At 39.4% G+C, this 15,837-nt stretch overlaps 1 protein-coding gene across 2 annotated transcripts in view; it reads right to left on the bottom strand.

Moving 5' to 3' along the window:
- The window catches only part of LOC149081623 (uncharacterized), an 87,637-nt gene that overhangs the window by 59,210 nt on the left and 12,590 nt on the right, over positions 1-15,837 (bottom strand). For both annotated transcript variants that reach the window (XM_089237038.1, XM_089237037.1), the window contains exons 2-5: positions 15,488-15,521; positions 13,413-13,489; positions 6,886-7,012; positions 2,977-3,036 (exon numbers count right to left, since the gene is read on the bottom strand). In XM_089237038.1, the coding sequence (XP_089093164.1) occupies positions 2,977-3,036; positions 6,886-7,012; positions 13,413-13,489; positions 15,488-15,521 (298 nt within the window). The remainder of the gene's footprint in view (positions 1-2,976; positions 3,037-6,885; positions 7,013-13,412; positions 13,490-15,487; positions 15,522-15,837) is intronic.

Raw genomic sequence — 15,837 nt, forward strand, 5'->3', positions numbered from 1 at the left:
ACAAATACCCACGGTTTTTTAATCTTGACAACTAGTACACAATCACTGATTTCTCGTTTAAGTATTCACATTAAAATTCACGAAATGCAAGAAACTGGCAAAACAAGAAACTAGTAAAAAAATGAAATCGAGGCAGAACTGGGGGGAGGCAACTGCCCCGGGCGTCAAACTTTAGTGGGGCGGCAAATATCAGTGAACAAAAATACTGTTATAAAATCGGAATTTAAGTGGGTGACAAAATCTCACTACCCTGGATGAAATTGTCGTTAACGATAAGTACAGTCAAACCTCGTTCATGAGATTCTTGGGAAAGCAAAAATATGATTTGATATGCGGAGTGACTCATTAAATGGAGCAAGTCATAGCTGTGCCATTTCCTGCCTGAAGATAATGGGGACTTCCAAAAAGTGATCCGGTAAGCAGAGTGACGTGTTAACTGGGTGACGCACTAACGAGGTTTGACTATTGATAACAATACAGAACAAGAGGAAAAAGTACTACTCACTGTACTTGGTCATGGGTCGAGTGAATTTTGGCATACACCATTCTCATCTGAAATGTGGGACGAGTGGTCAAAGTGGAAGGGTGAATATAACCCCCGGTCTAGGGTACCAAACCAGCATCAGCTATAGTGAATATGAACAAAAACCTATTCTTAAGCTTCAACAGAGTAAAACAAGACGAGCTGAGGCTTCAAACAAATAAAACAACGAAACTACAGCCAATTCGCTGGATCACTTCCCTTGTGATAAAAGAGCACAAACTGATATCGTGGCCTCAGGAGTGAAAAATTCCAACTTGAGCAAAAACACGAAAGTGAAAGGACAGTCAGTTTACAATTGTGATTTATTTACATGAATCACTATTTTTTAGATTACAAATTTTATACTTGTTTACTGGCGAGGTGCGTAATGGCACCTGCCCCCATGTATGTAATATATTTCTCAAGATCAATAAATGGTTAGGTTTCCCTGGAGGCCCCAAGGACAATGCTTATATCACGGAGTGTGAAAGAGTGATAGGAACCGAGAGACACCCAGGCTATCACGTACAATGGTCACTCGTGTGAAATATACCTTACGCTTTTCTTTGAACATTAAACAATAGAATCGGAAGAAAAAAAAAGCAGGTTAATGTCTTTCTCGAGACCTTCCGAGAATGATCATTTCTATACATTGAATCGATGTAATTATTGTGGATTACAAAAATTATCACTAATTGTTTTTCATTGCATATTGTCCCCTCAAAAGCCCTGAACTTTAATGATCGATTAATAATCTGACAAGTGACAGGTATGTAAGCATCCTGTCTGATCACCTGCACCCATTCATGTCCATTCTCCATTGTGATGGACTTGGACAATTTCAGGACAATGTAGCAATTCTGGACGTGTGGGGGTGTCGTTAAGTGGCTCCAGGAACACTTCTGACTTTAGACACTTCCGCTGGCCACCAAAATCCCCAGACATTATTGAACATATCTGGGATGCCTTGCAACGAGCTGTTCAGAAGAGATCTCCAGCCCCCCCCTTACTCCTACGGATTTATGGACAGCCCTGCAGGATTCTTGGTGTCAATTACCTCCAGCACTACTTCAGACAGTCGAGTCCATGCCACGTCGTGTTGCGGCAATTCTGCGGGCGCCCTGCACGATATTAGGCAGGTGTACCAGTTTTTTTGGCTCTTCAGTATTACAAATTCAAGTACTCGCAGAGAAACGTACTATTACTACTAAACCAGACATTCACCTCCATATTCCTCTGCGGAACTTCTAACAAATTGGTATATGTTGGAATGCATGTACAGTCGAATCCCGCTATAACGAACTCCAAGAGACCGCAGAAATCCCTTCGTTATAACGAAATTTCGTTATAAATTCCTGGTTATTTAAAATGTCCCTATGTAAACTTATCTGGGAGATTAGAAAAGGGTTCGTTATAACGAGATTTTCGCTATAACGGTATTCGTTAAAACGGCATTCAACTGTATAAAGAGCCTTCCGTGAAGTTCGTTATATATAGTGCTGCCATCTGCAATCAATTTTTTAAACAGTTTTTTCTCAACTCGTAACTACCGAAGTTTAATGAGTAATTGTAACGTGGTAGGGCCTGTTGATCTCTGCGGCTAGACTTAGCGGGGATATCGCCTCACATTCACGCCATGAAGTTGGAACCATAGAAAACCAACTTCAGACGACTACTGCAGCAATGGTGAGGTTTGAACCCCGCTTGTGATGAGAGTCCGTTACTATGACAACTCGACCACCACAGCGGCAGAGAATATGCAAACCTGAGAACCAACGTTTCGCTGTAAGTGTTTCGCAAAACGAGGAAAAATTTTAATCACACCGAAGTGGTTTTCGGCCATACATACACCTAGTACATATTCCTCTGGAATAAGTTAACGCAAAGTTCTTTTGTGCAATGCTTGAAGTGTAGTGCTGCCATCTGCAACCAATTTTCTTAACTGAGTGAAGTTATGATTGTAGGTCTGATGCATTTTTGTAATGGAGATCGCTTCGTATTCACGCCTTGAAATTGATAACCACAGAAAAACAAATTCAGTCAACCACCACTGGCAAGGGATAGGATTTGAACAAGGATCCTCACAAGGAGAGTCCGTCACTGACCACAGCAGCGCCCATACACATACTGTGGAACAATAGCACACCGAATGCATGGAAGATTAAGGGAATAAGTTCTGTTTGGTTAGAGTTTCGGAAAAACATTTCCGCATCATGTACTGCCTCAAGATCATTGATAAAACATGCGGTGGGGTCACCAAGAAGACCCTAAATCCTGATTGGAGGAAACTGCAGACTTTCATGTTAACATAAAACTTTAGTATTGACTGCTAGGAATTGCTGATCTTCAGGATATTTCTGTATTGATTTCTCGTGATTCATTGTATTCATAATGTCAAAATTTACATTACGCTTGAAGAACGAACAAAAGTAGAGGGTTGGAAAAATATTCACCTTAGCATCTTCAAGTAGAATTGAAGCTGATGAGCAGCCTTTTTTCGCAGAAGATTTGACCTGTAAATTAAAAATATTTGCGAGATGTAATAATGAACTACATTACTTACAATGAATTCTAAAACAAAAGAATGACAGATTAGAATGACTACATCGGCTAACTAGTAGCTCAGCTTAAATATTTTGGCCAAAAATATTGAAAATAAAACTCGTAGGTAATACTGTTTAGGCGCTTTCTCTAACAAAACAGCCGCTTTGAAAGTTAAATTTCTGTGCTCAACATCAACAGAATAACAGTCACTCGAGTAAAATGAATTTATATCCATCTCAAAATCACTTGAACACAATTAAAGCAAAGTTACTGACAAATAAATTAATACAGAATGAATGTTGAATAATTTGGAAAACAAACAAAAAACAACTTCAGTCCAATCTTCAAGCCTATCTAAAAAGGTAATTGACCAAACACATCGTACATTCACCTTGTACAATGGAATTTCTAACGAATCGGCACATGTCGGAACGAGTGCTTCGAGTATGCGTGTGGCCCTAATGTATTTAGGTTAGGGAGTTGCACTTGTTTTGTGTTCAGAAAATGAGACAGCTGGCAGCATGAACTAAAGATAAAATGCTTGAATTTTCATGTCAGTATCTGTTGGGTTGCCTGCCCTGAAGGAACTTAAAGACCAAGCATACCGGCGATGATTCTTTTTCTATTAGTTTCTCCAGCAGAGCTTGATGGGGTGCTTGCCAATGCTTCCGATACAGTAGATGACAAGGATTCCTTCACACTGAAACTAGAGACTCTGGAAAATCAAATGATTGATACATCCAATGAAACGGGGGGGGGGAGGTATCTTGGGTTTCCTATAGTGAGGCGCTAACTCTAAATCAGAACTCCATGCCAGGTTATTAAATGATTTAATCAAACTTATACGAACAAAACTATTTACATCGGACATTAAGTGAATTGTAAGCAAGCGAACAAAAATACTGCTCTTTTATCAGCGACTTTCCCGATCAATTATTGCACTTGTAGCGCCATCTGCATGCCATCTTATTAGCATGTGTATACGCCACACCCCTCCAAGAACAAGCGAATTAAAATATTTAGAAAATTTACTGTAATTGAGCTCATTTTCAAAATAGAAAATTTCCACTTTCGCCAAATTTACAGTAGGAATACCTGGAGGAAATCATTTGCTTCACAAAATTAAAAATAGCCAAATAGGTAACATGTAAAAATCGTAAAAGAATATCTGAATATTGGTTTTTGATTGACATTAAAAAGGGGAGTAGTCGTCTGCATTTGAAATTGATCTATTTTGAAGACCAATTGGTGGAAATGCGATTTTTGATTAAAATGAAAGCTATTCAAGTATAAAAAAAAGGACATTTCTACGTCACCTGTAGATTCCAGAACGTTAAATACCCAAGAATTCTCTTACTGTTCTCTCGTCATTCATATAAGAAACGCGATCATTCTAGTGGAATCTTCCATAACCTACACTCCTGTTAGTGGACACCTCCACTAACACTTATGATTAACGTTGATGGAACTTGTATTTTACCATCTATTAATTAACACTCCTTGACAGGAAGTTTTGGACGACTTATCAAGACGTTATGCCAAAAAATATCGAAGCGAATCAACAAGGTGAATATATTCTTTTGGTAGAAACGACTAATTTTACATTAACAATTTTCCATTGCAATAAACCCTGCTGCATAATTCGATTGAGATTATTTCTAAGATTCAAAAATCACTAAAAAGTATTTCGGAAAAAAGTAAATGTTTCCCTTCTGAAAATAAGCTCTTCAATTATAAAATACTTTAAATATTTCTATTTTCACAATGTGCGCAAAAATAGCTAAATAAAAAACTTAATTTGTAAAATACAATACGAACTAGCACCATGAGCCAATTGTAACTGAAAATTTCAGCAAAGCCTCTGCCAACGACAACCTATTTTTTCAATCAGACAAATAAAGGTATTGAATAAAAAGAAAAATTGATTACCCAGGTTGACTACACTAGGTTGATACCGTATTTATACACAGTTTCAAATTTGTATCCAGAATTGTCTTTGCAACTGTTGATGTCAAAAACACTTAATTGCAGGAAGTTTTCAAACCGCATGTAATTTTTTAAAATACCTTGCTTGTCCAGTCCACTAGACAAAGAGTCTGGACCATTGTGGGGATCCTGGAGCTTGAAGGAAGTTAGAATCCCTCAGCAATTAAGATTTGAAGCATCGTTTTATTTGACTGATAAACTAACAGAAGCACTTCAGCAGGGCTTGACAAATCGAAAATTTAGATGCCAGCCCCATTTCTTAGGAACCAAACATGATTTTTTTTCTCAAGAAAATCAGTGCTAAATGTTTTTCCCACCCAAGATGCCACATCCTTATGTAGCAGATACACAGTCTTCAATACCCCAGTTTGACTAGCAGGCAGTTATGCACTTCATTAAACAAGTGAAGGAATTCTAATCCCATTTTGGGAGGTAGAGAAATTTTCCCCTTAAAAGTTGATCAGGAACATGGGAGAAAACACTTTCATAATAATACCGGGGGAATTTTCGAATGTTGAAATTCATGACAAAGGTCCTACAAGGTGTTGCATGAATTACGATTCAGCAAACTCAGGAAAATATTGATGTACAAATCTCATACATGGGATCAAACTTCAGAGAATTCTGGATTTAACCATTCCACTTATCCCAGCTTAGATTACTGATGCCATCCAATAAAGTCAGTTAAGTTCTCGGGAGTATCGGGGGAGGGGAGCGAAATTCTAATTTGTTACGAAATTTGATAGGTGTAAATCACACTGCCTTTAGAAAAAAGATGTCCCACAGGGAACGTCTAAAAATTTTGAAATTCAACAGAAATTGACTTAATGGAAAAAATAACGAATTTACTAACATCTATTAACTAAACGGCAATGACTATATCGTCTCCATAAGAGCTTTTTAACATTGACAAGCCCAGATAATTCTGTAAAAATAATTTCCTCAATAGAAAACCCTCTTCCCTAGACCCCTTAGTTTGCACCTGCTGAAAATCGGGAACCCTACTTAAAAATATGGCACTTTCAATGGGGTTTTAGTGATTTAACTGCCGCTTAAGCTTAATGTTGAAAAAAGTAGCTCAATAGCAGTTTATATTTTGTCCTATAGATTTCCTAACCATTCAAAGAATAGTTTATTGAAAAAAATTCTATTGGCAATTTTTGATGAAATATTAAATTCGCATCCGATTCTCGATACAATAAAAAAATTTGCCTTTCAATTTATAACAATGTTTAGAGAAATTTTGGATATTTTTTAGTAGCATTTTTATTATATACTCATGCACTTATCTCTGGTAAAAACGTCATACATACAGCGCAACTCAAGATGCTATATTTTCTCGATACATATACAGGGTTAACAGAAACTGCAAATTCTATAGTTTCAACAATGTTACTCAGAATGGTTCTTTATTTTCATGTATTACTAATTAAAAGTTGTTTTTCCCCCTTCAGCTGTAAGTATTTGATGTCTGAACGTTTTGCAACATGACAAACATCTGATCTGTAATCAAGTTCCTTCCGTACATATTTTGCAGTATTACATTGTCCGTAGTAAAAGCAGCAACTGATGCATTCTTTGAGTTCACTGTTTACAAACCACCATTGCTAAAAACACCAGTTGTGGCGTTGTATTTGTATTTGAGTTGAATGCATCAATCAGAACCACTAACAGTTGAAAAACAAACTATTGGCAGTGAAAACAGTGAAATGAACTTGAAGATTTCTGAAAAATTTTTTATAGGCCTATCACATGTAATAATTTTAATATGTAAATTAAAATTTGATCATTTAAACAAACCCTCTATAAAGAAACTGCCACAATGAACTTACACTTTTTCTGACACTACATTTATGATTTGCAGTTTTGACAGCAGACGATAAATGTTCCTGCATACCCTGGTAATATGAATCCCTGAAGTCTTCATATCGCCTAACGTTACCTCGTGGAAACCAGGAGCTATTTGATGGGAGGAGAAAAAAAGAAAGGCTTACAAGATGCTATCTGGAAGGAAATACGAAATGCAATAAAAACACATTTCTAATAAATTTACAATGTTAGTTTCAATATGACTTGCAAAAAAAAAACAAAGCTGAGAAAAGAGTAACTTAGAATTAGTATTTGGAGTTTTATCACAACAGGAGCACTGCTAGAACCGGAGAGGAGTCCTAGGCAACATATTTCAGGGAAAAACAATCTTTCATGTTGAAGATAGCATTAGTATCATGTTTGCACTTTCTCTAAATAGAAATCAGTTATATAGCTGTATGGAAGAAACTAAATGTAAGAAGAATTCCAACTGAATTTAATAATTTTGCTAATGAGTTCGATGTTCGTGCTTTCCTCGAAATATTGGGCACCATTCTGATTATGAGCTGTACACTTCTGATAGAGTAATGACGGTGATAGAGTAATGACGGTGATAGAGTAATGACGGTGATAGAGTAATGACGGTGATAGAGTAATGACGGTGATAGAGTAATGACGGTGATAGAGTAATGACGGTGATAGAGTAATGACGGTGATAGAGTAATGACGGTGATAGAGTAATGACGGTGATAGAGTAATGACGGTGATAGAGTAATGACGGTGATAGAGTAATGACGGTGATAGAGTAATGACGGTGATAGAGTAATGACGGTGATAGAGTAATGACGGTGATAGAGTAATGACGGTGATAGAGTAATGACGGTGATAGAGTAATGACGGTGATAGAGTAATGACGGTGATAGAGTAATGACGGTGATAGAGTAATGACGGTGATAGAGTAATGACGGTGATAGAGTAATGACGGTGATAGAGTAATGACGGTGATAGAGTAATGACGGTGATAGAGTAATGACGGTGATAGAGTAATGACGGTGATAGAGTAATGACGGTGATAGAGTAATGACGGTGATAGAGTAATGACGGTGATAGAGTAATGACGGTGATAGAGTAATGACGGTGATAGAGTAATGACGGTGATAGAGTAATGACGGTGATAGAGTAATGACGGTGATAGAGTAATGACGGTGATAGAGTAATGACGGTGATAGAGTAATGACGGTGATAGAGTAATGACGGTGATAGAGTAATGACGGTGATAGAGTAATGACGGTGATAGAGTAATGACGGTGATAGAGTAATGACGGTGATAGAGTAATGACGGTGATAGAGTAATGACGGTGATAGAGTAATAAGGGTAATTGAGTAATAAGATAGTAGAAAACACTTATACAAATACAACGCCACAACAGGAAAATTGCCCAACGAGGTGGCTGACTTAAGAACATCATGTATCCCCGAGCCATTTTTTGGAGTCCCTACCTACTACTGCTACACCCCAAATGCACCCCCACGGAACCCCCCAACGAATCGGTACATGCGGGAATGTGCGTGTAGTGCAACCTGACGTAAAGTTTGTTTCTGTGTAATGTTTATGTGTAGTGCTGCCATCTGCCACCAGTTTTTTTTTTCTGAGTGAAGTGTTATGATTGAATGATTTATCGTTGTAGGACTGTTGCTCTCTGTGACGAGACTTAACGGGGAGATCGGCTCGCATTTGCGCCTTGAAGTTGGGAATCACAGAAAACCAACTTCAGCCGACCACCACTGTGGGGTTCGAACCCGGATCCTCGCATCGCGAGTCCGTCACTATAAAGAACACTGTTACAGTCAACTACAAGTAGTCAATCAAAACAGTCGTTTCTTGCATGCTATAAATTTACTGTAGGGGGGCCCCCGACAAAAACCCAAACTTAGAGGTCCTGCAGCAGGGTTTAAGTTACGGTCACATTTTTCGTGAAATGCGAAAGTAGTCACTTTTGTAAAAGTGCGTACAGGAGGTAAAACAAGACATTAGAATTGTAGCGTTTTGCTTAAAATGGGGGAAAGCTTAATTTTTCTAAAGGAATTTTTTTTTTATATAGCTTGAACCTTGTCCTGTGGTATGAAATATGGGGAGACCCATAAGCAGCAAGCAAAAATAAGAATCTTATGAAGCATTAATATATAAGGTACACATACAATATATATGGGCATATTACTTTGCAACGGTAGCCAAGATATTTTACTGTTATGTTTAGGTAATAAACACTTGTAAACTATTTTATTTCTTGTAAAAAATTCATTGTCAGACAGCATGATCAGCATTTAGAAATTCAGATTGCTCATAATCTGCAGATTATACGTTAAAAGAAAATACGTTAGGTGTAGGCATGTGTAATATATAATTATTCCAAATTGTGCTATGGCTTCAAAAGGAAAGGTCAATATCCACACGAAATAAAACTGTCAGAAAACATGTTGGAAATGGTTTTTTTAGTGCTAACTACAAAGTCATTACGATAACCACCACCACGTAGGCTACTACAATACAATCCTTCCACAGCTCAAGTACTATCGGCAAAACACCTTGGCGGAAGTGTGAACAGGGACACTAAAATGATTATATGATTTAGGTTACAAATTTACTTTTAATTCATTTGTTAAGTTGGGGGGGAAGGCCGTGATCAGTGTGGGGGTGCATTTTCAGCCAGAGGTTCTCCAAAAATCTAACCATTTCCTGGAATAGAGATATGTCCACTATTAACATGACAATGAGACACTAACATTTCAGTTAGAAAAATCTTTAATGAAAATGTAAATTGTTTAATCTAGGAGCCCAATAATATAGAATGATATTTTTAAAAACACTACTACAAAAATCAAAAAGGTAACAATTTATTACACCCCCTTTTAGGAGATAATGTTTTACTAAAACGATTCATAAAGACAAGGTTATCACATGGTATCGCAATTATTAAGCAATGTAAAATGTTTGGGGGCAAAAATCAGTTTGACACCTGAGCATCGGACACCAGTGAGAACATCCGATTACAGATAGAGGATTCAAGGTAACAGTACTGCGATTCCAACGCTCTAGAAAAAATAACTATCAAGTTATTTCAAGTCTGGTAGTTTTGGCCCGTTATTGTCAGTTCGACAGTCACCAAGGACATGACCGGAGCATCGTCCCGTTGATGGACGACAGTCGAAAGAGTTCCGTGGAGAGGTTACTGGTGTCCGCAAAAATCTCACTATCGAGGACAGGAAAGTCCTATATATTCTAGAAACCTTGCTCCAAGAGCCGAGAAATTAAGGAAAAAGTTTGCCGATTGGATAGAAGACAGTACGCATATCAGTATAGAAAGTCCACTTGCCTACGGGGAAAGTCTGGCGAAGGAAGAGAGAACTTAAAGATGACGTTTATTACTATTATACATGCACGTTTAACGTGTCAGAATAGCACCTAGAGATAGGCCTCCGCAGTCTGACGTCAGTAGGGGTCATTCAAGTATTACTTGAAATTTTTAGCCATTTTTGACTCCCTTGTCAGCAAAACTGAAGTTTCGCTGACAAGGGAAGGAGTCATCAGCTCTGCCCCCTGAATCCTAACGCATATTGGTGGGAATCAGACACTGGGAGGGGGGCATAGGGGATAGTGCCCGACGATCAATAAATTTATTTTTAATGCAAAAATTTTTAATTAATATTTCGGAAGAAAATACCTTTGTGTTGATTATAATCAATCTTAATTTCAATGCTATTTGAAAGCTATGAACCCAAAGTTTATCTTTAATAAATTCATTGCGACCAACCCAAGCCATATGGTAAAATCGTGGCTTTATGCGATAAGAAGTGTATCCGTAGGTGGAGATACACTTCCAAGTCTCTCTACGCCTACGCAGGGGCGTAGCCAGAATTTCGTTCGGGGGGGGGGGGAACCAAAGTGACAGAATAATGGATTTGGCTATCTTTTTCCCTTTTTTCGGTCATTTTCTCACATTTTGGGGGGGTCGGACCAGACCCCCCAAGTCCCCCCCCCTCGCTATGCCCTTGCGCCTACGGATCACTTGGATCCGTGACACATTTAGAGATAGTGACATGTGGCACAGGTTTAGAGCACTTAAGTGACCCTCGACAGTGTTCCAGATTACTTAAGTGACGTAGAACAGCAGTCGGGGCCACTTAAGTGATCTGCGGTATAATTACGGATCACTCAAATGATCCGTGGAACATTTCCAGATCAGTTGTATCCGCGAAACATTTAGTGATCTCTAAAAGTGGCTCTGTAGAGCACTTATCAATAGGAGAAATGTTAGTTCAAGTGCCCACAAACACTATCGATTGGTTTTTCTCGTTTTTGGCGCATCGAGTAAGATGCCATTAAGAATATTTCATTTTTTATAAAAGGGTGGTTGTAAACGTAAGCATTATCCAAACCCCTCCCTCGCCAAAGTCAGCAAATCCCCCTCCCATCGATGCTGAAGCAATACTTGAATGCCCCCCCCCCCAAGTAGTCCATTTTCCCTCAGAATATTCAGGGGAGTTCCCTGCTCGTGCCAGATCATCGTTTGGTGCCCGAGTGGCATGGTGGTAAGATGCTCGTCTACCATCGTGAAGGTAGTCAGGGTCCCGGGTTCGAACCCAAGGGAGGATGTCAATAAGATATTTTTCCTAACGAACTCGAGGCGACCACCGATAGACAGCGCCTTCACTTCCAACCTATCTCACTAATGGCAGTAAATTGCAATATAGCGATATGGCCAGAGTTGGTGTTTGGTGAAGTAGTATCATCGTTGAGGAAAAGAAATGATCGGGCTCAGAGTTAGCGATTTCTATGCCCCACAATCCAATGCGGTATTCGAGTCAATCAGGAAGATTAAGCTAAAATAAGAAACTAAATAGAATGCCGTTTGGCAAACTTGCTAGGTAGTCTGAAAGGCCTCCGCACGGGTTGCCGTGAACGTCAATCTCTAGGTGCTGGCCAAAAACAGTATTTAAAAAAATTACGGAAAATTATATTAAATGCATGCAAAGACTACGTATGTCATGACGAACAATTAAGAGGGAAAGAAAAGCATGACATTACATACGGGCAGTTTAGGAAAGAATCAGTTTTAATCGCTAGAATACCAACACAAAAAATTCAATTTTTCACTATTACAATACACACATCTTAATCTGGCAGCAGGAGCGGCTTAAGCGAGGCTGCAAGGCGTGCGGCGCACCCTGGCGTCAGGTTGTAAAGGGCTGCAGCTCAGACCCCAAAATTTAACAGTAAAAATTCACGACATCCCGCTTTTGAGTCATACCTCAATAACGGAAACAGAAAATAGACAGGACCTCTGACCGTAATACCAGAAACAAAGTAAGCTATATGGAGACTAGAGACAATCTGTACCCCTGCGGGACTAAGTTTATGCGCCTCCTGTTGCCCCCTCCATAGCCTATACATCCTGTATCAGGGAGCCTAGGCTGGAACCTTTCGTGGAGCCATGCTAGATTGTCCATAGGGGCCCGTCCTAGTTAATTTATAGAGGAAAAAGATTTAGTCCCGGGCCTCAATATGGAGCCATGTCAACCCTACCCTTGGAAGGTCATGCCCTCCCGTACCATTTATCAAAAAATTCCTAGCAAAATAATTTTTCCCTTCCAGTTTTGCGCCCCTCCAGAGCCAAGTTTGATTTTTGTCAATAAACCGTTTTTTACCCATTCACGTCGGATTTAACTCCTTGAGCAGTGCCCCGCATGGCCAAGCGCCGCCCCTGTACTCTATTACAAGGATCATGTGTCATAAGGCAGAGATAAGCTTGGAAGTCTAGGGGGGCACGATGTCAATTCATATATACATTGAATTAGTCAATTCCGCCTTTGACACGGGGGTGGTGCTCCACGGCGTGTGCATTTTGGTTCCCTCACCCATGGCCCCTACAAGAGCCCGGGACAATTCTCAATTTTTGGCTATAAATTAACTATAGAAGGGGCCGAGAAATCTGACTGAGGGCCCACAAGATCCCAGCCTAAAAGCCTTGCTCTAGGAGGGGGCCCATGACTATTGGGGGATCAAATTCTGGGTGAGGCAAGTGAAAGCAAGTGAAAAGCCAAATTTTCCTTTATCCGGCCCCTGGGGTAAGAGAAACTTTGAAAAAATTCTGTCTGAAAAGTGATGTCTCAAAAATAAGTGCTATTTCAGGGATTAAGTTCTCTGGCATTCTTAATGTTTTTGTTCCAGAATTTTACCAAATTACCAACTTATACATCAAAAGCGGGACGTATGGTCTTGCACGTTAAATTTGCGGCTTTTCCTCTGAAAATAAAATGTCTCCAGGTCCCCTTCACCGAAGCCCTATCAGCCTCCTGGTAAGGTAGCCATTAGGGGCGGCCGGTAGGCTCGAGTCGCCCGTTTTCAGTATAACTGAAATTCTAGCTAGGACGCTAAGCAAAACAATCAGGTTGAGCAGAACTCTTTGGGAAGAACGCAGGCCTAGAAACAAATTCATTTTATACAAAAGAATTAATTCGGCATATTATAGTACTTAAAAAGTAGGCTTACTGTATATTAAACTCAATAATGTGGACGTAAAGTGAATCAGATCGTGGAATCTCTTCACCCTCTGGAGGAACCACTATCTGCAAAGAGTTAAAATATATATTTTTCTGTATACATATATGCAAGGGTATATATGAAATTCTTTTATGAATATATAACTAGTTTATGAATTTAACTGGTTGATGAGCGTCATTCTGTGAACACTTAATCCGAAACATTTGTATATATCCAAAACTTCCCATAAGATAGATTAAAAAATTCGTTTCCACCATTGCTCTATCCTATTGTGGAGAGGGACATTTCCCCACAAGGGTGGGCAAACGGCTACAGCACAGGTTCCAAGACACTATTTCCATCTTTTTTTCATACTGTAATTTGCTTTAGTGTGGTCCCATGAAGAATACGATGGGGAATGCCAAAGATTTAAGCTTGGGGAATGCTGCAGCATGTGAAGCCATGGACATCTTTTTCCCAGATGTTTAAGAATGGGGTACTTATACAGGTCGATTCAGAAAAGATGGGAAAAACTAAAGTGACAGTACACACCAATGCGAATAATTATCAGAAAACGAATGGTTAACATGAAACAAACGCGCTAGCACGTTTCGAAACGGCTTCTCCGGTAACGTTAAAACGGCATTCCTGTTGAGATTTACGAGAAAAAGACCACCATGCATGCAAACGTAACCTGGGGAAGAAACCGTACGCAAATCTGCGTCACAATGAAAAGGGGCGGACGCCAGCTCTGAAATTATTCCAGCGTGCAAGCGCTCTAACAGTTATTACTAAAGTGAGCCATTATCGCGTACGTTACACTGAAAAACCAGACATTCGTTTCATTTACAGAGCTGCAAACGGAAGTAGCACTGAGGCCGCACGAATATTCCCCACACAGGTGATTGCACAATCCGAAAACATTTCCGCACTTTCATCGGAAGCTGTGCGAAAGGGGGACGATCCTTGCTTCCCGGTCTGATGGTCATTTAAGGACTGCCAGAACAGGTGTGAAAGACGAGATTTTGGAGATTGTCAGATCAGCCAACTACAAGCACACACGCCATGTCGAAACGCGCTAGCCCGTTTGGGGCTGTTCAAGTATTACGTAAGCAAATTTTCAGCCATTTTGGACCCCCTCCCTTTGGACTCCAAAAGTCACCAAAACACTGACCCCTCCCCTTTTCAGCAAAATTTCGTCGTCAGCTCTGCCCCCTCTGAATCCTTTCAATCCAAAAATCATTTTCATAAAGGGTGGTTGATGACGTAAGCATTACCCAACCCCCCCCCACCCATCAAAAGTCAGCAAATCGGAAACCCCTCCCCATCGATGACGTAATACTTGAACGTCCCCTTTGTGTATCATGTTAGACCATGCATTTTTTGATGACAATTGCTTATATTGGTGTAATATAACCTTAAAAATTTCCATCTCAATCGCCTCTATAGACAAATAACACGTCCTCAGATTCATCGCGGAGCCGATACGGCTGAAGCTATATTTGAGAAATTTGGTCAGTATTTCACGACAGACACTGAAGGGATTTTCCGAAATTCGACCCCTTATGGGGGTTCAGAGGTTATACAGAGAAATCATGCCGAGCCGAAACCGCTTTGGAGCAATATTTATGAAATTTGGTCAGTTTTATTTGATGACAGAATCGCTAAGGTTCTCAAAATTCGGCCCCTAAAGCAGTCATGAGGGGGCTCAAAGGTTATGTCACAATCATTGAGCCGATATCGCTCAATAGAAAATAAAACTGGCCAAATTTGATATTTAATGTGAAAACTCGGTAACGAGGGATTTTTGAAAATTCCTACTGCAAGGGGAACGGGAGTGTTAAAAGTTGAGGAAATCACCGCTGAAAGCTATAATTAAATTCGGTCAGTATTATATTTTGTAATAGACTCGCCAAGACGATTTCTTTAAGTGCAACACCCAATAACATTTGAATCCGTTATTGACCCTCTTGGAAGGCATCACCAAGCAGTTTTCAGATTAAGAAATTCACGCGAGTGAAGCCACGGGTAACAGTTGTACCATATTTATATTTTTACCACGATTAGGAATCTAATGAACTTACTTCTCCTGGCCAGTGTCCAAAGTCAGTTGCCACCCTGTGAATAGAAGAAATGTATTTAGAGATTTCAGTGAATGATTAGCACATTCTACAAAATGAAATATATCAAGCACAGGTTTAGTGTTATGATTCAGAACGCTTGCAGTATATATTTTTTCAATGATAGTAAAAGAAATCAAATCGCCAAAAAACTGCTTCTAGGTTTGATTTGCCTCAAGTGTAAAAGAATCTTCCACCGTTTCTTGTCGTTTTATCAATGTAAAACAAGTAATTGTTTAATGCGTTGTCATCTTATTTGGAATTATTTCGAACCGAGATTTGTTCAATATTGCTCTTAGCCGCATAGGTGGAGA

The sequence above is a fragment of the Pholcus phalangioides genome, unplaced genomic scaffold (genome assembly GCF_987345545.1).
Source record: "Pholcus phalangioides strain wild (caught in Gottingen) unplaced genomic scaffold, Ppha-v1.0 ptg000009l_1, whole genome shotgun sequence".
Lineage (NCBI taxonomy): Eukaryota > Metazoa > Arthropoda > Arachnida > Araneae > Pholcidae > Pholcus > Pholcus phalangioides.